This window comes from Staurois parvus, unplaced genomic scaffold (assembly GCF_062004578.1).
Source record: "Staurois parvus isolate SC_StPar_1 unplaced genomic scaffold, SC_StPar_1.0 ptg001631l, whole genome shotgun sequence".
NCBI classification, from domain to species: domain Eukaryota; kingdom Metazoa; phylum Chordata; class Amphibia; order Anura; family Ranidae; genus Staurois; species Staurois parvus.
This window is the reverse complement of record NW_028319427.1, coordinates 560463-584805: the sequence shown is the minus strand read 5'-3', so window position 1 is coordinate 584805 and position 24343 is coordinate 560463. Positions and strand designations below refer to the sequence as shown.

At 44.3% G+C, this 24343-nt stretch overlaps 1 protein-coding gene across 1 annotated transcript in view; it reads left to right on the top strand.

Moving 5' to 3' along the window:
- The window catches only part of LOC149434992 (calmodulin-binding transcription activator 1-like), a 223207-nt gene that overhangs the window by 95035 nt on the left and 103829 nt on the right, over positions 1-24343 (top strand). The window contains exon 4 of the mRNA XM_089663123.1: positions 19595-19735. Coding sequence (XP_089519249.1) covers positions 19595-19735 — 141 coding nt within the window. The remainder of the gene's footprint in view (positions 1-19594; positions 19736-24343) is intronic.

Sequence of the window (24343 nt, the reverse complement as noted above, 5' to 3'; positions counted from 1 at the left end):
GCTTTCCATTTTACTACTTTCCGCTGTCACCGTTCAATAATCTACAACATATTCCCAAAAATTGAATAGCAGATTCATGGTGATTATTCCGCAGTATCCCACCGCGGAGACAAAGCTGCGGGCACTGGGAGATTTATTGCCGGTAATTGATATCTCCCTGCTGAGCGCTCCCTTAGCTTCGGGAGCATTCGCGGCTAAGAGCCTAGGATCCATTCTTCGGAGGGTAAAGTTGAATAAACTTCACTCAACACTTTTGCTTTAATTCGGAACGGATGTCCTTAGTAAAAAATCGATAGTTAAAGAAAAGTTGTCTTGATTTTTTTAAAGCTCAATTGAACTTTCGGTTTAAATCCGCTAAATACATTCCAGACCAAGGGTGGACTGACAACTCATGGGGCCCCCGGGCAGTAAGGGATCATGGGGCCCCTGTGTCCTTGCCCACACTCAAACCACACCCAAAAAAGCCTATAAAAGGTACCAGGGGCATCTAATGGGGCCCCCTACTGACCCCGGGCCCTCGGGCAGTGATTGAATGCTCAGTCCGCCCCTGTTCCAGACGCAGCAAAACAAGAGGAGTGCTAAGTCTTACAGTTCATTTTCTTTACAAAGCAGATGAATCCTGAGTAGAAATGACTGTCTGCTGCCAGCGTGCTGCAGAAGACCTTCACTTTCTATGTGGAAGCAGTGGTCTCTCTGCAGACGTCTGACACTCCTCCTGCATTCAGCAAAACTCTTGCTCCCTGCTGATTGGATAGCTAACCCTCCCTGAAACCATCACACTAACTCTAACACTAATCTTCCCTGTAACCCTAACACTATCCTTTACTGCAACCCTAACACTTATCTTTCCTGTATCCCTAACATTAATATCCCCTGTAACTGTCAGGGATCGCGGCTACGAATGGCTCCGCGCATGCGCAGAGCGCCGATCCATTCTAGCCGGCGGACACTAGGACCTGGACGGCGGGGGACGCGCATGCGCACTCGCGATCGCGGCCGCTCGCCTGGCACCAATGGCAGGGCAGGGCGCACTATTTAAACCTGCCCTGCACCTACACACATTGCCGTATGGTCTTATTCCTGTGTTCCTGTATTCTGTTGTTGAAGATTCGTTGCTGACCTGCCTGGACCTGACCTCTGCTGACTTCTCCTGCTCTGACCCCTGGCTAAGTTTGACCTCTCTTGTGGATACCCCTACCTGATCTGAACTACTGGTACCGACCCCGGCGAGTGACCTGACTATTCTTCTGCCTGCTGCCTTGTACTACGCTGACCTCTCTGTTACCGACCTGACCACGCTCATCCGTCCATCCATCCGGCACGGATCCAGCCATCCCTGCTTCCGCCTTCTGCCTCTTCACGTCATGCTCTCCACCTGCACAGACCCCCGGCGGATTCCTCTACCGCAGACGGTTGTACTCAGAGGCCGCGACCTGGTTCCAGTCTGCTCCAAGTCCATCCCCACCATCAGGGGCCCTGGTGAACAAGCAGGCTGGGGCTTAGACTCCGCGCTCTGGGGAATCCTGTCCTGTGGGCTGCTAGAGGTACCACCAGGCAGTTGCTAACAGTAACCCAGGGGCGTACTGACCATTTGGAAACTCGGGCACTGCCCGAGGGCTCTGGGTCAGTAGGGGGCCTCATGAGATGCCCCTGGTACCTTTTTCATAGGCTTTTTTGAGTTTGGGCAAGGACACAGGGGCCCCATGATCCCCTATTGCCCCATGAGTTGTCAGTCCGCCCCTGCTGTAACCCCAACACTAACCCTCTGTCACGTACCTGATTAGAGACTGAAATGACAAGGTCGGCCTAACTTGTGTCACTTGCCCTGACCCCACTGGAAGTGCAACAAAGGGTGTCTAGGGACCAGGGGGACAAGAGTGCCAGCAGATGTTGTTTGCAGCTCTTTCAGCTGGAGGCTTTGGAAGACTGGTGAACCTCCGATTCAGGAACAGTAGTGATATGCAGAGCTGGTATGGTAGGTCGCCAGGTGTGCACCACAGCAAGGCAGGAAGCTGGGATGGGAGACAGGAGCAGTGTCAAAGGAATAGCCGGGGTCATCAACAGGCGGACAGCGAGGTACCAAATCATAAGCAAGCCAAGGATCAGGAGCAGAGCCGAAGTCAAGAACCAGTATCAAGCAGGAGAGTAATCAGAGTCAGGTCAGGAACAAGCCGGGTCAGCAACAAGGGAATCACACAGGAACAAGCAGGAAACTGGGAACAGCTGAAGACCAGTCAGCACTCAGCACAGGCAGAGGCACCTTTTAAATAGTCTGTCTGACGCCAATCTTCACCGTGCGTGATCGTGCATTTCTGTGCGCATGCACACGTCTATTCGCCAGCCGTCTCACGGGAATTCCCTTACACCCTCCCTGTAACCCTAACACTAACCCTCCCTGTAACTCTAGTAATAATACTAGATGTAACCCCAACACTAACCCGCCCGGTATCTCTAACTTTAATACCCCCTGCAACCCCAACAATAACCCTCCCTGTAACCCTAATATTAATACCTCCCATAACCCTAACACTAACCCTCCCTTCAACCCCAGCACTAACCCTCTCTGTAACCCTAACACTAGCCCCCCCGGAAACCCCAACATTAACCCTCCCTATAACCCTAACACATAACCCTCCCTGTAATCCTAACACTCAACCTTCCTGTAACCCCAACACTAACCCTTCCTGCAACCCTAACACTAACCCTCCCTGTAACCACAACACTCACCCTCCCTGCAATCCCAACACTAACCCTCCCTGTAACCCCAACACTCACCCTCCCTGTAACCCCAACACTCACCCTCCCTGTAACCTTAACACTAACCTTTTCTGTATCCCTAACATTACTACCCCTTACCTCTCTCAAACCCTAACACTAATACTTCCTGTAACACTAACCCCCTAAAGGGCATGCTAGCAGAGAGACTATCTCTATATCTATCTATCTATCTATCTATCTATCTATCTATCTATCTATCTATCTATCTATCTATCTATTATCTATCTATTATCTATCTATCTATCTATCTATCTATCTATCTATTATCTATCTATCTATCTATTATCTATCTATCTATCTATCTATCTATCTATCTATCTATTATCTATTATCTATCTATCTATCTATTATCTATCTATTATCTATCTATTATCTATCTATCTATCTATCTATCTATCTATCTATCTATCATCTATCTGTCTATCTATCTATCTATCTATCTATCTATTATCTATCTATCTATCTATCTATTATCTATCTCTCTATCTATCTATCTATCTATCTATCTATCTATCTATCTATCTATCTATTATCTATCTCTATATCTATCTATCTATCATCTATCTATCTATCTATCTATCTATCTATTATCTATCTATCTATCTATCTATCTATCTATCTATCTATCTATCATGTTTTCAGGCACTGGGGTCTAAGCACACGCATGTATTTTCAGCAGCATATTTAACTGTTCAGCAGACATCCCGCTTTGAGTAGATTAGCCACAAAAATGGCTAATATCTGCCTCCATCGGAATCTGCATTTTCCCTCCCGTTAATTATGATTTCTCAGCGAAGGTTTGGGATGGATTCATAATGCAACAGATGTCTGCTTTATTATCCTAAGCTGAGCTGCTGGTCTGGCATGCTTGATGCACGTGCCGTCGTCAGGCTGACAGGGGGACAGTGAGGCACAGCTCTGGCCGTCTGTCAGGGAAGTAAAGGAATTTGCTGTACATAAGGTCTGACCACATTCATTCACAGCGTGAGCGATGGCGCCGCTACAAGACACACAGCCATCCACGATGATGTAACGGCACACACAATACATCCGCTTGATCTTTTTAGGCTGAATTAAAATTGCTGGTGGACGTGTAAGAGCGCCTGTGTATGTATGGACAAGTAGCTAACTGGCTTGTTTTCCAGCACTGGGGTCCTGGGTTCAGTTTCCACCAGGACACATTCAATGTACTGGCAGGCTATTACCATTTGTGTGCGTGTTATATAGGTATTAAATAAAAAGCAACTTGCTGCAATATTCACTTTTATTATTGTTTCTCACCTTGCAGTACCTTTTTCTGCCACTAGTTTTTTGCCAGCATCATTCAACCCACTTCCACCGAAGCCAGGTTGCCCCCAGCCTGTGACTGGATAGTGAAAGGAGAAGCAGCACAGTGATGAGCTCATCTCTCTGTCACTCTGCTCTTTCCTGCTATCAGCATGCTGTCCGTCAGCACTTGGAACTGATTGGCTCATAGTGCTGCACTCACACTCCAGCCCTGCTGTACAGGGACTGTGAGAGGCTGATATTAGGAACACTTACACTGTTTGCAATAAAAAAAAAAGATGATTATATTCAGGGGCGGACTGACAACTCATGGGGCCCCCGGGCAATAGGGGATCATGGGACACCTGTGTCCTCGCCCACACCCAAACCACACCCAAAAAAGCCTATGAAATGTACCAGGGGCATCTCATGGGGTCCCCTACTGACCCCGGGCCCTCAGGCAGTGCCCGAGTACCTGAATGGTCAGTCCTCCACTGATCAGGGGCGGACTGACAACTCATGGGGCCAACGGGCAATAGAGGATCATGGGGCCCCTGTGTCTTTGCCCAAACTCAAAAAATCATGGGGCCCCTGTGTCTTTGCCCAAACTCAAAAAAGCCCATGAAAAAGGTACCAGGGGCATCTCATGGGGCCCCCTACTGACCCCGGGCCCTTGGGCAGTGCCTGAGTTTCCAAGTGGTCAGTCCGCCCCTGCCCCTGATTATATTGTATTTATGAATAATTTGTGTTTATTTTATCTGCCTGGAGTTCAGGTTTAAAGTAGAGGTAAACCCAATCACTAACATCTAATAGAAAATATGACACGGGGTTGTAATTTTTTGGTTAAAGTGGAGTTCCGCTCACCCTGTCAAAAAATAAGTCAGCAGCTACAAAAACCGTAGCTGCTGACTTTTAAAAAACAGCCACTTACCTGTCCCTCGGTCCTGTGGTGTGTCCCCCGCAGCCCGTTTCACCAGCCATCCTGTATTCCAGGAGGCCGGCATCTTCAGTGTGGGCACCCGGCTGTGAAGCCGCAAGCTGTCACCCACTGCACATGTGCGATAAGCGCTGCACTTCATGAATGGTCCTGTAGTCTTCTGGGACCTGTCACGTGTCTCAAAAGACTACAGGGAGGGAGGGAGGACCCCTTCCGCTTCCAACCACCTAGGTGATCGGACCGAAAGTGGGAGCGGGTACCTCTCAAATTCGGGAACTGCTGCCCCCCCCCCAAAGGTGCCAATCCTTAATGAGGAGCGCGGGAGCAGTCCTTAAAGCGGAACTTCCCCTTTTGGGTGGAGCTCTGCTTTAAATAATCCATGGTGATCCTGCAATCATCATTTAATCGAGCATTTCATGTTATGGGGTGACAAATGCAGTATGGACAATAAGGCACTTATATTCGTCACAGTCCCATACAATATTGCAAGGCTTTCATATGGCACGGCATTGAGGTTTGCTTCTTCAGGCAGGTACCCTTGAGGCTTGTAACTTGTGGCCCGGTGAAAGGGGTGCTGTGCTGGAAAAACAGTACCCAAAATGCACCACTCCAGATAAAAGACTGGAATAAAGTGGTCCTCCAACAATGCCAAATAATCTCCAGTGGGGTTCGCAGGACCATCCATAATCTCTTCCTTCTCCTCACACTGGGGATGCACCAAAACAACCCAGCAGGGGATATACAGTATATATATATATATATGTATATATATATGTATATATATATATATATATATATATATATATATATAGTTTGTGAGTCAAAGATGGCTGCCCAGTTCGTATGAGAGCTCTTTGTCCAAACAGACACAGGCTCACCCAAGGTAGCCACCAGGAGCCCAGTACAGAGGACTGTAACACAAAGCCTGATGCCTAGGTCAGGAACTATAGCTGGCTGGTGGTTCTTTTTATAGCAGCCCCAGTCCCCTTAAGGCAAGCAGGCCTACTGGTACTTGGTTGCCACAAGGTCTTGGAACCCAATACTATAGTTCCTGGCCAGGCAGCACCAGGACTGAGCAAATGGTCAAGGAATAGTACCTTTAGTTTGAGGCTGGTGAGGCAGTAGACAGTGGCTGGTAGTGGAACTGAGCAAGTGCAGTTTGAAAAACAATTTTGAGGTCAGGGAAGGTTGCAAACAAGTCTAATCCAATGGATCATGTTTCTCAACCAGGGTTCCATGGAACCTCAAGGTTCCTCCAGAGGTTGCTAGGGGTTTCTTGAGCAATAAGCAATTTCTGTCTCTCAGATACGTTCCCACTGACACCATTGCAGTTTGAAAAACAATTTTGAGGTCAGGGAAGGTTGCAAACAAGTCTAATCCAATGGATCATGTTTCTCAACCAGGGTTCCATGGAACCTCAAGGTTCCTCCAGAGGTTGCTAGGGGTTTCTTGAGCAATAAGCAATTTCTGTCTCTCAGATACGTTCCCACTGACACCATTGATCCTTTTAGCTATCTGTAAGGAGGTAATTCTTCCCAATGACCACAATAGTAGGGAGAATTCTTCCCACCAACCATCACACTAATGTATTATGAGTTGTAGATATAGTCATTTTCAGAAGGGGTTCCCTGAGATTGGAAAGTTATTTCAAGGGTAACTCTTTGTTTAAAAGTTGAGAAAGGTTGCAATAGACAGTTACGAGGCAAGGGCAGGTAGCCCAGAGCTCTTGGCTTGTGATGCTCAAATAGAACGCTAAATCAGCCCAGCCAATCAGAGAGAGGAGAAAGGGCAGCCTGGGCTGCCCATTGCTTAGCTTCTAGGATGCTGCCAATCAGAGCAGGGGGTGCATCCAGCCAGGTGGAGGGTGCAGTCGGTAGCGGCACAAGAGCATTATTCGAGCTTGCAAGCGGTGGTCGCACAACAGCGAGATTCGGTTGGTCTCCTATCAAGGACACATTAGTCTTCTGCAAGGTCCCCATAGTGCCAGCCATGGGATCGCCTCCTTGCTCTGCTTATCAGGTTACCGGTGCTTAACCCCCTTAATTGTGGACAGGTGCAGGAGATCCTCAGCACTGAGATGCATTTTCCAGCACTGCCTTAACTCTCTTGGGCATGGAGTTCACCAGAGCTTCACAGGTTGCCACTGGAGTCCTCTTCCACTCCTCCAAAACGACATCACGGAGCTGGTGGATGTTAGAGACCTTCCGTTTGAGGATGCCCCACAGATGCTCAATAGGGTTTAGGTCTGGAGACATGCTTGGCCAGTCCATCACCTTTATCCTCAGCTTCTTTAGCAAGACAGTGGTCATCTTGGAGGTGTGTTTGGGGTTGTTATGTTGGAATACTGCCCTGTGGCCCAGTCTCTGAAGGGAGGGGATCATGCTCTGCTCAGTATGTCACAGTACATGTTGGCATTCATGGTTCCCTCAATGAACTGTAGCTCCCCAGCACCGGGAGCACTCATGCCGCCCCAGACCATTACACTCCCACCACCATGCTTGACTGTAGGCAAGACACACTTGTCTTTGTACTCCTCACCTGGTTGCCGCCACACATGCTTGACACCATCTGAACCAATTCAGTTGATCTTGGTGTCATCACACCACAGAACATGGTTCCAGTAATCCATGTCCTCAGTCTGCTTGTCTTCAGCAAACTATTTGCGGGCTTTCTTGTGCATCATCTTTAGAAGAGGCTTCTTTCTGGGATGACCAGTGACCAGTATGAGAGAGTGAGAGTGATAACACCAAATGTAACCCACCTGCTCCCCATTCACACCTGAGACCTTGTAACATTAACGAGTCACATGACTCCGGGGGAGGGAAAATGGCTAATTGGGCCCAATTTGGACCTTGTCACTTAGGGGTTGACTCACTTTTGTTGCCAGCGGTTTAGACATTAATGGTGGTGTGTTGAGTTATTTTGAGGGGACAGCAAATTTACATATTATACAAGCTGTACACTGACTACTTTGCAAAGTGTCATTTCTTCAGTGTTGTCACATGAAACGACATAGTAAAATATTTACAAAAATGTGAAGAATGTACTCACTTCTGGGAGAAACTAAATATATTATCAAAGAATGAAGTGATCTGCTGGCTGGGGTATTCCAGAAGCAATTGCAAAAAAGCATGAAAAAAATAGGGCGCACTGGCCTAGTACATTATCCCAGGGGAGTTTATTACAAATGTTAAAACATAAATATACTCACAAACCATGGAGAATTACAGCAGTAAAAAACATTCAATCAATAGTCACATTGGTGGGTGAGACCCAGATGGGTGATGTGCCAGGTGTCTGGGAATCCGCGCTGGCTTACGTGTTTTGGGGGCAAGCCCTTTTCCTCCTTTTTGGCTTTGAGGAAGAGGGCTTTCCCTCAAAACGTGTATGCCAGCGCAGATCCCTGGACGGTGTTTACCTGGCTCATCACCCATCTGGGTCTCACCCTCCAATCAGTGGTGTATTTAGGTCTTGAGCTGCCCTAGGCAACACAAAAATCAGCACACCCCCGCCCCGCAGAGAGAGCCTGACATTGACCTACAACACCCCTGCCCCCCACTTGAGAGAGCCTTCCACTACCACTGCTCCCTATACACCATCGCCCACAGTGATGGAGAGAAAGACACTCACCTTCATAGCTCCGGACATCCCCAGGAACGAGAGTCAGGCTGTGCATACACCGTCATGAAACCCACAGCCTCTCTCGGAACCCACCAGGTCGCCATACCGCGTGTATCCCTTTTTCGGCCCCTTCTTCCAAGGGGCAGTGCTGCACCCCCCGGAAAAATGCTGCCCTAGGCAAATGCCTTGTTTGCCTTATGGTAAATACACCTCTGCCACCAATGTGACTGTTGATTGAATCTTTACTGCTGTAATTCTCCATGGTTTGTGAGTATATTTATGTTTTTCACCATTTGTAAGAAACTCTCCTGGGATAATGCACTAGGCCAGTGCGCCCTCTTTTTTTTGTTTTTTTAGATTTAGATTGCCCATCACTTCCTTTCCCAGTGACACCCATCTTGAAGACAGACAGCAAAGCCAATTCCCTTCAACAGGAACACTGTGTAGCGGAACTGGAACCCGACTGCACTAGAGTATTTCCGTTAGACTCCTGCTTCCCTGACAACACAGATCCACGGACACCACTCTTGAACAAATATCAAGAAATAGACTGCTTTATTTTAACATAGATACAAGATATATACACAGGGCAGGGCAATACACACCCAGTAACAAGAAACACATCAGCAGACAGTCCCATCAGCGGGAAGGGCTGCCGGAACCACCCCCCACCAAGCCAATGCACAAACATATACATCCCATAATAGTTTGCTCCAAAGCAAGACACACAATAGAACAATAGGATGCAACCACATGGCATTAAACAATGAACAACCCCCACCTATACGTGTCTACACAATATGAGGACATTTCACCCCTAACAGGCACAGGGTGACTTACACATAAGAGGGATATGGGGAGCTGAGACAGGGGTCTCCCCATCTCTCCAAAGTGAGCTCTGTTGCATGGGCCCCCCACCCAAAGTCACTCCCGTCACACACTGGTTCTGACCAATCCATGCTGTCCCGTTGGACAGATTTCCCATCTTTTACTGTCTTAGTGACCTATTCCTAAAAAAAAAAAAAAGCTAGCTTCCTGCCTGCCATGCCAATCCACAGGCTTCAGCATTACTAGGTACGAGCATCAAGCTCAGGACACCCATGCCCCCCGTCTTTTTGCTCATCACAGATATATACACAGGGCGGGGCAATACACACCCAGTAACAAGAAACACATCAGCAGACAGTCCCATCAGCGGGAAGGGCTGCCGGAGCCACCCACCACCAAGCCAATACACAAACGCATACATCTCATAATAGTTTGCTCCCAAGCAAGACACACAATAGAACAATAGGATGCAACCACATGGCATTAAACAATGAACAACCCCCACCTATACATGTCTACACAATATCAGGACATTTCACCCTGTACCCCTAACAGGCACAGGGTGACTTACACATAAGAGGTATATGGGGAGCTGAGACAGGCGTCTCCCCACCTCTCCAAAGTGAGCTGTGTTCCATGGGCCCCCCACCCAAAGTCACTCCCATCACAGAGCACATGAAAGGTAAGTAAGGGGCAGCAAGTTGAGGGTGCCATTAAAATGAACCCCTTGTTTTGACCTTCATAGAAACAGAACCATGGTCTTCTGATCCAGGCAATTCAATGTAAATCTAAGGCACCCCACTCAAAGTCACTCCCGTCACACACTGGTTCTGACCAATCCATGCTGTCCCGTTGGACAGATTTCCCCTCTCTTACTGTCTTAGTGACCTATTCCTAAAAAATAAATCTAGCTTCCTGGCTGCCATGCCAATCCACAGGCTTCAGCATTAGTAGGTACGAGCATCAAGCTCAAGACACCCATGCCCCCCGTCTTTTTGCTCATCACAGGTTTCCTCTACGTATTTACAAATTCATTACAAACTCTTTTTTTTGAGAACCCAAAATCATCTCTTCTATAGTTAAAGAGGAAACAAACGCTGGTGCCATTTCACGACACTTGAAATGGGGGAATCCCTTTCATTGTCTCTTTGCCTCTTTTCTTTTCTTGTTGCAAGCTGTGACCTTAAATTTAATTAAGCGAACTTTTAAAGTGGTTTCACTTCTGCAGCTTTTAAAAAAGGAAGGCAATTTTTTTTTCCTTTTATATTAACCTTCCTTTAATAATAGACTTTTTTTTCCCTTTAGAAATCTCCCTTCCTGCTGATTCATTATGTGTGGGTAAGCGAACCATGACATGTTAAAAAGCTTCTTGATAGTATTTGATATTCACTACTAACAACGTATCGAGTCATGGGAGATTTCGAAGGAGGGGGGGGGGCGGCGGGGAGAGGCAATCTGCATATTGGATGTGCCAAGACAGTAGGCAATTTGCATCGCGCATCCAGATACTCTTGCGGTTGCAATCTGTCTCTCTTCAGTGCCTTTTCATTTTTATAACCTTCAGCGCCGGCGAGGGAGTGAAAGCAATCGCGGGTGCCCGGGAAGCAAACGAGAGAGAGACACAGACATGTGACCTTGGGTGATGAGAAGTTCAGGCGAATGCAGAGGGATACAAATTGCACGCACTTGACCGTCTATTAGCCGATCGCCGCGCGCGCCCAGCAACGCCTGGATTGCAATATCCGAGGAGTTCATTCACTTCGGAAAGGCCGTTGACTATTCATGAGGCTTCAGATTGATTCATGGAACGCGCAGAGAAAAAAAATATGTAGTAAAATACTGCCACGGCTTTCTCTTCCCATCAAGAATGCGGGAGATGAAATCTGTGTTCGGGAATCGCGGCGTGGCTTTTCCGGCCTGATAACGCCACGCTTAGTGTAGTACAAAATGCTGCTAGATTTCCTTTATTGTTTGATTCATTTTGTTTTTTCGAGAAATACCTAACCGTAATGGCCAGTATTTTCAAGGCCACTTAGCCATTGGAGATTGGTAAACCTAATCTGGCTACTTTGGGGAAAAAATAGCTTTTGGAGAGTTTTTTGGAGAGTTTTTCCAGCATAAAAAAACCGCTAAACACTTCTAAATTTATTATTTATTTCAGGTACTTATATAGCGCTGTCAATTTACACAGCGCTTTACATATATATTGTACATTCACATCAGTCCCTAACCCTCAAGGGGCGTACAATCTAAGGTCCCTAAGCCTCAAGGGGCGTACAATCTAAGGGCCCTAACTCACATTCACACATACACATATTAGGGCCAATATAGACAGGAGTCAATTCACCTACCAGCATGTCTTTGGAGTGTGGGAGGAAACCAGAGTACCCAGAGGAAACCCACGCAAGTACAGGGAGAGCATATAAACTCCGTGCAGGAGGTGCCATGGTCGGGAATCGAACCCATTTACTGCAAGGCAGACGTGCTAACCATTAAGCCACTGTGCCGCCCAAAATGCTCCTAAATGCTCCTAAATTCTTCTAAATGCTTTTAAATGCTCCTAAATGCTTCTAAATACTGCTAAATGCTCCTTTTTCCAGCATTTTGTTTAGCTTAAAAAAAAAGCTAGTGTGCATGGAGCCTTGGATCCAGGGCAGAACATGTTTTTATCTTGTTTTTATCTTAAAGGGGAAGTTTACTCTCTTAACAACTTAGTAAAAAATAGCAAGGAACATACATTCCACATTAAAGTAGTTCTAAAACCAGAATTTTTTTTCATTCCCCCCACAACCCCCTCTCGATGCGCACGAGAGCCTTGGCTGTTCAGAACTCCCTCTCCTCATTGCTTGAGAGAGCAGTGGGAACCAATTGCTCCCACTCCTGTCACAGCTGGTGAGCCAAGGAGGAGAGAGAGGAGAGCGAGCACACACCTGTGCCCCCATAGCAAGCGGCTTGCTATTGGGGGCACTGGTCAAAGGGAAGGAGTAGGGAGCACCAGCGGGGGACCCGAGATGAAATCATTCCACATTGTAAAATTGGGGTGTTATTTGTAAGCATTGGTAATGCCCATAAGTGTCTCTTACCACCTCATTGTCCACCTATGATATAGTGTCTATTCCATAATCTATGGGGGGATTTACTAAGACTGGAGCACTCAGAATCTGGTGCAGCTGTGCATGGCAGCCAATCAGCTTCTAATTTCAGCTTGTTCAATTAAGCTTTGGCAATAAAACCTGGAAGCTGATTGGGTTCTCCGCAGAGATGCACCAGATTTTGTACTCTTCAACTTTAGCAAATAACCCCCCAATGTGTTAATTACCTGAGTCATCTGTCTTATATTTATTTTTCTATTTATATACACCCTTCCTTCCTTCCTTTCCTCTCTTCTATCTTCCATTACCACACCAGACAGGGGTCTTTCCTTTCCTGTTTCCTTTTTTCCCTTCCTCCCTCCTATCATTTCCCTTTTTCCCTTTCTTCTTTCTTCCTTTCCTTCCTTCCTTCCTTCCTTTTTTCCTCCTATATACATCCCTCCTTTCATCTTTTCCAACTCTTCCTTCCTCTTTTTTCTTCCTTCCTTCCTTCCTTCCTTCCTTCCTTCCTCCTACATTCCTTTACTTCTTCCTACCTTTTCTCTCTTCTCCCTCAATCCCTTATCCTTCCCTTTACCACCACCCTTCCATCTTCCCCTTTCTCCTTCCTTTCTTTTCTCTTTCCTTCTTTCTCTTGTCCCATCCTTCCTTTTTTATTCCTTCCTTCCTTTCTTCCTTCTTCTTTCCTTCTTTCATTTCTTCCCTCCTTCCTTTATTCCTTTCTTCTTCCTTCATTTCCTCCTGCTTTTTCATTCTTTCTTTCCTTCTTCTTTTCTTCCTCCTTTCTTTCCTTCCTTCCACTTCCTTCTTACTTTCCTCTTTTCTTCCTTTCCCACTCTTTCCTCCCTCCTTCCTTCTTTCTCTCATCCTTCCAACCATCCTTCTCTTCCTTCTCACTCAGTCTCTCCTTTCATTCCTATACCACCCATGCATAGTGTATCCCATTTTCCTTCCTTTCTGTCCTCCCCTCCTTCACTTTTCCTTTTTCTGCCCCCCCCCCCCTTTTCTTTCTTTTGTACTTCCTTCCTTCTTTGCTTCTGTCTTCCTTCCCTATTTCTTTCTTTTTTCTTCCATCCTTCATTTATTTCCTTTCTCCTCTTCCTTTCTCCATTTTCATACATCCCTTCTTCCTTCCTTTCCCACTATTCCTTGCTCATTTCCCTTCTCTTTTTTCCTCCTCTTCCTCCTTCAATACTGCCTTCCTTTACCACCCTTCATCCCTCCCACCTCTTCTCCCTCCTTCCTTCCTTCCTTCCTTCCTTCCTTCCTTCCTTCCATAAATCCATTGGAATGTGTCAGAACTCTAGACGGTATGGACACTGATACATTGCCCAAGCTGTCACACTTGGGGTATATTTGGAGTCCAACCAGGGCCCTCACTGTGAGTGATGCACCATGAGTCCCAGCATGTCTGTTTCTGTAACTTTCTGTTTTGTATTAGAGAGATCTGGGGACCTGGTGTAACTGACACATAGGGCCACCTTCATTCAATCCACCTCTGATACATGGCTGAAATTCCCATTCTGTGTTGGGTCTCATTTCCATTCTGTCCAGAGAGATCTAAGTACCCCTTACAGTAGGTAGTCTTCATCATCTAGCTCTTCCCAGCCTGATTCTCTATGGTCCCCCTTTCAGTCATTGGATTTCAGTTCTTTCAGTTACGGCAGCTCAACTTAGGTGCCTAGGTTTCTCAACCTTTTTACCCCAGAGGAGCCCTTGAATTAATTTTAAGGTCTCAGGGAAGTCAGGGGGAAAATGTGCCTCTTACATTTGTGGCCAGTGGAAAAAATGCAACTCTTACAGTGTTGATCAGATTGCCACCCTTGCAGACAACTTAAAAGATCAGTGTTGTCATGCAGCTGGCTCTTCCAAGTGGCATTGGCCCCAAAATTATGCAGGCACCATCAAATAAGAGGTCAATTAGCCACAGCTCAAAAAAACCCAACATCTGGAGGAACCCTTGGATTTCACATAACCCTGTTTCAGAATGGCTGAGTTAGACCCTTTACCTTTTTATTGTGGGAACACAGTTTTTGTCCTGGTGACCATTACCACTAAAACTGATAATTAAATGTTAGAGTTGTTCTAGAAAATAAGAGAAGAACTTTCCCAATGTTCTGGTGACAACTGTCTAAGATGAGAGCTCTGCTCACTTTGGGGAGGCTTCCTATCTCTTTATCTACAAGCCATGAAGTAAAAGGAAATCTCCCCAGTTGGACACAGACACAAAAAAAAACTGATGGTGTATTAACCCTTCCCTACTCTATCCAATACTAAAAATAAAAAGTTTTGGCTAAACATACACTTTACGTTTGCACCTTGGCTGCGTCTCCTAAGAGTGGGACTAGTGCAGGGAATACGTATTGCCTAATCTTTAATGAATTTAGATCATTTCCCAGTTAGCCGCGCCTGACATTGAGAAATGACATTAACAGAACATAAATGATCTCCTCCATGATTCATTAACCCTCTTCCACCAGGAGCTTACCAGGCGGCCCAGTCTTTGCAGGCAAGCACTATCCACAGGCCATTATGACAAATTATTTGTGAGTAGGAAGATGAAAAGCTTTGAGTTCTGTGTAGGACCTTTCAGTCATGACTGGACTATCAGCCGGCCAGCCAGGAAGGGGTAACCCACGTAATATTGCTATACCAATATTGATAACTCTTTACCAAGGGATTGAATTTATCAGACCTGGAACATTAGCTATTGGTCAAGGCGACCAATCAAATGTAAGTTTTCGTTTTCTAACCTACATTGAGAGAATTGCAGGTGGAATCCAAATGTGGGTCATCTATCTATCTATCTATCTATCTATCTATCTATCTATCTTATCTTTTCATTGCTGTTGTCCGCCTTTACATGAGTGCAATGGAGCTACACATGTCAGGTCTGATGTGCTCCTGTGGCCAGGGTTACACCAGCTCAGCGATGACAGGGACATTAGAGAGGGTAGCTCCCAGCTGTCTGGACAGTAATGAGAATGGCGCTATGAGTCTGCTAAGGTCTTCAGGGGTCACGGTAGTAGCAGATCTTAGGGGGCCTTCTGGAGTTCTAACAATGCTGCAAGTCTGGCTGTTTGACATGTAACCAAACGTCTGAAATGTAAGGCGGTGGGTGCATCAGGCTTCTAATTAGGGATCGTTGAGTCCCAGGAAAAGAATCTAATGATGCCCTCATCCTTCAACAAAACCTTTTAGACTGTTGTCTGCTATGGCCAAGTTCAAGCCGTTTACGTTGTAGCATTTGTCTTTTCCATGGTGTAATGCCCTTGACAGAGGCAATGCTGGTGAAGATGCAATTTCTTAACTGAACAATTATTCTTCAAAATTCTGTAACCTCAGATATGTGCTGTCCCTACTACTCTTTTACCCATAGACATGAGATGACAGTTGCCCAATCTGGACAGGTTGGACCAGGGGCGGACTGAAAACTCATGGGGCCCCCAGGCAATGGGGGATCATGGGGCCCTTGTTTCCTTGCCCACACTCAAAGTACACCCAAAAAAGCCTATAAAAAAGGTACCAGGGGCATTTCATGGGGTCCTCTAAGGACCCCGGGCCCTCGGGCAGTGCCCGAGTGCTTGAATGGTCAGTCCGCCCCTGGGTCGGACAACGACTTACATCTATGAGTCCAGAGCCCGCTGACCACTCAGCAACAACTATTATTATACAGGATGTATGTAGCGCCAACAGTTTGCGCAGCGACAGTACAGTTACAATACGATTCAATTTTCATTAGAGCTTACAATCTAAAAGGGAGGGTCAACTGATACAAAAGGTATGAGCTAATGGAGAAAATAAAAGTACAGTTGTTAGGTGGAGGCAGGATAGGTTTCTCTGAAGAGAAAGGTTTCTGAGGATCGCCTAAAAGTGGACAGAGTAGGAGATAGTCGGACAGATTGGGGTAGGGAATTCCATAGGATGGGAGAGGCTCAGGAGAAGTCTTGGAGCCAAGTGAGGGAGGAGGTGACAAGGGAGATAGAGAGCAGGAGGTCATGGGAGGAATGAACAGAATGATTTGGTTGGTATTCTGAGACCAGGTTACCACAGCCACCCCTCTGTCCAAGTATACCATGTCCACAGCCAGCCCTCTGTCCAACTATACCACGTCCACAGCCACCCCTCTGTCAAAGTATACCACGTCCACAGCCACCCCTCTGTCCAAGTATACCACGTCCACGGCCACCCCTCTGTCCAAGTATACCACGTCCACAGCCAGCCCTCTGTCCAACTATACCACGTCAACAGCCACCCCTCTGTCCAAGTATACCATGTCCACAGCCAGCCCTCTGTCCAACTATACCACGTCCACAGCCACCCCTCTGTCCAACTATACCACGTCCACAGCCACCCCTCTGTCTAAGTATACCACATCCACCCCACCCCCTCTGTCCAAGGTTTTGCTCACCTCCTCATAAAAAGAAATCAGATTTGTTTGACAACTTCTGTCTTTCATGAATCCATGAAATATTCTGTTGCTCAAAATATTTTTTTCCAGCAAGAATTCCTCTATGTGGTCTTTTATTAAACTCTCCAGTATCTTCCCAACTATAGAAATTACACTAACAGGTCTATAATTACTTGGTAAAGATTTTGACCCCTTTTTAAATATTGGCACCACATTGGCCTTACGCCAATCCAGTGGTACTATACCAGTCATTAGCCCCTTCACGCCGGATCGTCCTGGCATGAAGAGGAGTTCCTGCGCCAGGAGCTGGGTGGGACCGGGCGGAGCTTAGTGTCATGTGGCCGCCGTGACGTCACGGCCGGTCACATGATCGGGAAAGGTCCCGATCGAAAGAGCGGACCGGGACCTTTCCGTGAGTACCTCACATGTGTGCTGGGAGCGCTCTCAGCACATATGTTTTTTATTACATGAATGCAAATGTGTGACTGCTCGGCGTCTAGGTCCAGATGCCGGGAGGCCACACATTTGCGTGCAGCCAGCGTGAAGGGGTTAAAGAGTCCCTAAAAATTAGAAACAATGGCTTTGAAATAACAGAGCTCAATTCTTTACAGACCCGTGGGTGTATGTCACGTGTTAATTAAATATAATGAAATATAATATAGTAGGTGTGTGAATTGGACTTGCTACCTACTGTACTTTGCCTACAGAAGAGGTCAGAAGAGGAGTTCCTGCGCCAGGAGGTGGGCGGGATGGGGCTTAGTGTCATGTGGCCGCCGTGACATCACGGCCGGTCACATGATTGGGAAAGGTCCCGATCGAAAGAGCGGACCGGGACCTTTCCGTGAGTACCGCACATGTGTGCTGGGAGCGCTCTCAGCACATATGTTTTTTATTACATGAACGCAAATGTGTGGCCGCTCGGCGGGGAGGCCGCACATTTGCGTGCGGCCAGCGTGAAGGGGTTAAAGAGTCCCTAAAAATTAGAAACAATGGCTTTGAAATAACAGAGCTCAATTCTTTAAGGACCCGTGGGTGTATGCCACGTGTTAATTCAAATATAATGAGTTATAATATAGTAGGTGTGTGAATTGGACTTGCTACCTACTGTACTTTGCCTACAGAAGAGGTCAGGTGGGTAAAGGCATGAGCAGCAGTAGGAGCCAACCAGATGTGCTGCAGTATACATGTGCTGAAAATAAACAGGAGAAGAGATCAGAGGAATGAGTTCATCACCCTTCTGCTGATCCTTCACTGGCCAATCACAGGCTGGAGGGGAAATAGATGGCAAAGCTGTATTGCTGTTACTGCAGTAGAGGAAAGCCAGGTCACCGGCCTTGCTAGACAATATATGTTTTTTCTTGGTATTTTAGTAGTTTTCTTAAAGTTCAGCTAAAGATCTCACCATCCACAGCACTCTGGCTGAGACGGCATGTCTTAGTCTGCTGAAGTGGAAAAGAAAGACCAAACAGGGGTGGGTGATATGGGTGATATGTCTTTGGCCATTCTTTCTGTATGTAGCAGTGGTAGTACACACACCAACATGAAAGATTGTTTGAATGGCAAGCGATTCAGATCAAAATGATGAAAAGAAACCCAGTGGTGATGCATTCTGTGGAGTGACTGCTCTTGAAGAGCCTGGTAGAGTTTTATTACATGCATGGGGTTGGGGTTTATCCAACCCGGCAGATTTCAGAGTTGTGTCTTGTTCAGCTTAGAACCGGTCATGGTTGAGCCCTAATATTTGGTCCTAAATTATGAAACCTACTTTTGGAAGTTGACATTAGCCCCATCCTTTATGTAACATCAGACAGACCATTCCATGGGTTCTATCTATCCAATCAGTCGTATCCGACCCTTGGCGGTTGCATGGACCGTCACTCGTGAGCAACTTTTTCCATGAATTCACTTAGCAATTATTTTACAGGGTAGGTTGCCAGGTCTTTCCCCAACCCCTACCATGGAGGAGATCCCGCATAGCCATGTCTTTCTGTCTTTCAGGAATCCATGCTGTCTATTGCTTAAAATATTTTTTCCATCAAGAACTCCTCTATGTGGTCTTTTATTAAACTCTCCAGTATCTTCCCAACCATAGAAGTTACACTAACAGGTCTATAATTACTTGGTAAAGAGTTTGACCCCTTTTTAAATATTGGCATCACATTGGCCTTATACCAATCCAGTGGTACTATGCCAGTCATTAAAGAGTCCCTAAAAATTCCGCGGGTTAACAGCGGTAAAACCACCCATATCGGGGAGCCACCTACCCCAGTAGAATCATTCCCTCACCACCCAAGAACACTCATTCTCTCTTGTTAGCGAGGGAACAACTCCATAGGAAAAGGTAAGTGGTTCTTATGGCGACCCTGTTGCCGGTGAGTGGTCAGCTTGTGACAGGAGGTCATAGGTCACCCAGAGTCTGATTGCGTTTTAAGCTGCTTGATCTAGTCTATAGGTGAGGTCAGGCTTCAAGTGACCTCTGACCCCTGACATCTGACAGAATATGTTTTAATCATTTGAGCCCGGATATTGGCAGTCTAGTTGTGACTAGTTCTCTTCCAGTAGAAGCATAAAGAGTATGAAATTTAAAAACAAAAGCAAAAAAAAAATTCATACAGTATAGAAGCTGTTTCTGACTTGTGGCCTCCGATATTCTCTCCGCAGTTCATGGTATTAAGTGGACCTGCAGCAATGGGAACAGCAGTACAGGTTTTTCTGTGGAGCTCCTTGTCCAACAGATACTCGACAGTCACCAGAGCAAACCCCAACCTCGGACGCACAACTGTCTCTGCACTGGCAACCTAGGTAACTATAGAGATCTGCCGCAGGGCGCTCACCAACCGCCATTGTTTAGCCATGTTACCACCATTTTCAAACACCGCTAAGATTATTTAATTATATAGAAAGATATAATGTGGTTTGGCTCGTCAATAAAAGCTAGTGTACAGGACAGCAATCAATGGGACCTCAGCTACCATTTTTCTAATGGTTTGGCCCATTGATAAAAGCTAGTGCATGGGAGAGCTGAGATGTGTTGCCCATGTCAACCCATGAGACCTCAGCTGTCATTTTTCTAATGGTTTGGTCCACTGATAAAAGCTAGTTTATGGGAGAGCTGAGATCTTGACCATGTCAACTGATCAGACCTCAGCTGCCATTTTACTAATGGTTTGGTCCATTGATAAAAGCTAGTGTATGGGAGAGCTGAAATGTTGTCCTTGTCAACCCATGAGACCTCAGCTGCCATTTTTCTAATGGTTTGGTCCACTGATAAAAGCTAGTTCATGGGAGAGCTGAGATCTTGACCATGTCAACTGATCAGGCCTCAGCTGCCATTTCTCTAATGGTTTGGTCCATTGATAAAAGCTAATGTATGGGAGAGCTGAAACGTATTGCCCATGTCAACCGCCATTTTTGTAATGGTTTGGTCCATTGATAAAAGCTAGTTTATGGGAGAGCTGAGATTTGCTTATGTCAACCATTGAGACCTCAGCTACCATTTTCCTAATGGTTTGGTCCATTGATAAAAGCTAGTGTATGTGAGAACTGATATGTGTTGCTCATGTCAACCCAAGAGACCTCAGCTGCCATTTCTCCAATGGTTTGGTCCATTGATAAAAGCTAGTGTATGGGAGAGCTGAAATATTTTGCCCATGCAAACCCATGAGACCTCAGCTGCGATTTTTTCTAAGGGTTTGGTCCACTGATAAAAGCTAGTGTATGGGAGCTCTGATATGTGTTGCCCATGTCAACTCATGAGACCTCAGCTGCCATTTTTTCTAATGGTTTGGTCCATTGATAAAAGCTAGTGTATGGGAGAGCTGAGATGTGTTGCCCATGTCAACCCATGAGATCTCAGCTACCATTTTTCTAATGGTTTGACTTGTTGACCAACTCTACTTTTCAGACAAGCCAAGATCTTGCACATATCAACCAATCAGATTGCAGCGGCTTATTTTCTACTGAAAGATGAAGTGTAGAAGCGAACATCGGATTGGTCAACATGGGCAACACCACTATTCTCTTTGCATTAGCTCTCATCATATCCCCCAGTTGAGAAAGTTGAACGACATACTACAGAGAACCTCAGACCGCTGTCATCCTCAGCAGCCAATCGTATGCCATTATTTTGCTAGCACTAACCTCCGCTTTAACTGGTTGCCTTGGTGGTACAAGAACGTACTGACCTTTGTAGTTAAATGCTTGTGTTCCTAGCAACCAAGTTTTGTATGGTGACCCCTCCGGTGACCCCTCTGTGCCCTCTCTGACTTCTTATTAAATGACTCCTTTAAAAAAAAAAGCAAATTAATGTCAAAGTTTTAAATAATGGGCCCCAAGGATATTGCCTAGGGTGCCAGGATAGGGACAATTGTGCGTAATTAGATTGTTTTTTTTTAACTCAAAAATAAAATTTAAAAGGCATATAAAGAATTATTTAAGAATTATGTAGCTGACGATCAAAATATTTTTTATAATATGTACATGTCTTTTTTTTCTGTAAAAAAAACGGCTTTTTAAATGTTGTCTTTAATCGCAAAAAATTAATTGCAACATTTTTATCAAATTCTTAACTACGTTATTCAATGAAAAGAGCATGGGATTTGTTAGGTAAGGCCTCAGCTTGCATACCCTGTTATTACTGTGTAAAAGATTCAAGGAAGAAAACACATGATGCTTGAATTTAAACAATATTTGCTGATCCCGGATTTCAGAATGCTTGAAATCCCATATTAAGGCTCCGTATACCCCAAAGTGTTAAATTGGGGCCTGAGGACAACAGAGTGTACATTACGGCACATTCAAATATCCAGTATAGGTCATTTTCTTGACCAGTGTCCTCCTGCCGCTAACGCTCAGTTATTTAAAAAAAAAAGTTGTTTATTGTTGAGCGCTGACCTCTGAGTGCTTGCTGGGGATTCATGCTTAAGTTAATATTTTTCATACTTTTTTATTTATGCTTTTTATATTATTTTTATATTTTTCAGGCTCTCCCCTTTTTCATATTGTATAAGTAAAACAGAGATTGCAAAAGAAGGCCACTGCAGTACCACTTTGTTAAATTACTATTGATATTTTTAATATTTATATATTATTTATTATTATTATATTATTATTAGTATATTATTATTAGATTTTTTTTTATGGTTTTCCTATTTTGTTTTTTGTTTTGTTTTTTCATTTTTATATTTTCATGGTTTCCATTTTTTATATCATTATTGATATTTTTTTATTATTTGTCCATTATTGTATCTTTTTCATGGTTATTTTTTTTTATTTTTATTTTATTTTTATATTTTCATGATCTTTGTATTTTTATATTATTTATTTATTTCAGGTACTTGTATAGTACCATCAATTTACTCAGCGCTTTTACATATATATTGTACATTCACATCAGTTCCTAACTCTCAAGAGGCGTACAATCTAAGGTCCCTAACTCACATTCATACATACACATACTAGGGACAATTTAGACAGGAGCCAATTCACCTACCAGCATGTCTTTGGAGTGTGGGAGGAAACCAGAGTACCCAGAGGAAACCCACGCAGATACAGGGAGAACATGCAAATTAGAGGCAGGTTGTGCTGTGGTTGGGATATATTAGTATAGATATTTTTTGTTATCAGTTTTATATTAATTCATATTTTTCATGGTTTTAAGCCAGCTGCTTCTTTAACGCTTTTGGGTTTTGCATACGGTTCACAACCAAAGAACCTATTTTTGTTTTGTCCGCGGACGTAAAACATTTCCCAATCCAGACACAATAAATGACACGCTGTCACTTTTTGCTGTTTTAATATTACAGTTTGTGGTCTGTCCTCAGAAAACCTCCCTGTCTAAACATTTCAATTATTATTTTTTATTATTATTATTATTATTATTATTATTATATGTTTTAATATTTTATATTACTTTAAATTTTTCATGCTTTTAATTTTTTTTTATATTTTCATGGCCTTCATATTTTTATACTATTATAGATTTTTTTTATCAGTTTTATATTATTTTATATTTTTCATGGTTTTAAGCCGGCTGCTTCTTTAACGCTTTTGGGTTCTGCATACGGTTCACAACCAAAGAAGCTATTTTTGTTTTGTCCGCAGATGTAAAACATTTCCCAATCCAGACACAATGGATGACACGCTGTCATTTTTTGCTGTTTTAATATTACAGTTTGTGGTCTGTCCTCAGAAAACCCCCCTGTCTAAACATTTAAATTATTATTATTACTATTATTATTATACGATATGTTTTAATATTTTATAATACTTTAAATTTTTAATTGCTTTTCATTTCTTTTTTATATTTTCATGGCCTTCATATTTTTATACTATTATAGATTTTTTTTTCATCCGTTTTATATTATTTTATATTTTTTATGGTTTTAACCCGGCTGCTTCTTTAATGTTTTTGGGTTCTGCATACGGTTCACAACCAAAAAAGCTATTTTTGTTTTGTCCGCAGATGTAAAACATTTCCCAATCCAGACACAATGGATGACACGCTGTCATTTTTTGCTGTTTTAATATTACAGTTTGTGGTCTGTCCTCAGAAAACCTCCCTGTCTAAACATTTCAATTATTATTTATTATTATTATATGTTTTAATATTTTATATTACTTTATATTTTTTTTGCTTTTCATTTTTTTTTATATTTTCAAGGCCTCCGTATTGTTATATTATTATAGATATTTTTATTTTCCGTTTTATATTATTTAATATTTTTCATGGTTTTAAGCCGGCTGCTTCTTTAACGCTTTTGGGTTCTCCATACAGCCCACAACCTAACAAAAAAAAAGAAGCTATTTTTGTTTTGTCCGCGGACGTAAAACATTTCCCAATCCAGACATAATGGATGACACGCTGTCACTTTTTGCTGTTTTAATATTACAGTTTGTGGTCTGTCCTCAGAATTTATTTATTTCAGGTACTTTTTTAGCGCCGTCAATTTACGCAGCGCTTTACATATATGTTGTACATTCACATCGGTCCCTAATCCTCTAAGGTCCCTAACTCACCTTCATACATACACATGCTAGATGTGATGTATACACTTCCCAATTCTATTTTTTTTTCAATTTTTTTTTTTTTTGCTATTTATTTTTTCTCAGCCAGTGTTACCTGTTTAATGACCAGAGTTTGTACTATTTCACGACTGCTGCATATTTATAGCACGACCGCTCGGCGGTGTTATTAGGAGCGGGCTTACATCGCCGTGGCACAGACCTAATAGCTCACATATATTCATTGTTGTCTGGCTGGCCTTTTGCTTCTGTGCACAAATTATTCATAACTTGCAGATTCAACAACACAATTGCCCACAAGCCAAAAAAAAAAAAAAGGAACATATCGCGGTGAGGCAGGGCGGCTAATGCCTACGCGGATTGAAAACAATATGCGGCGGGACTTTG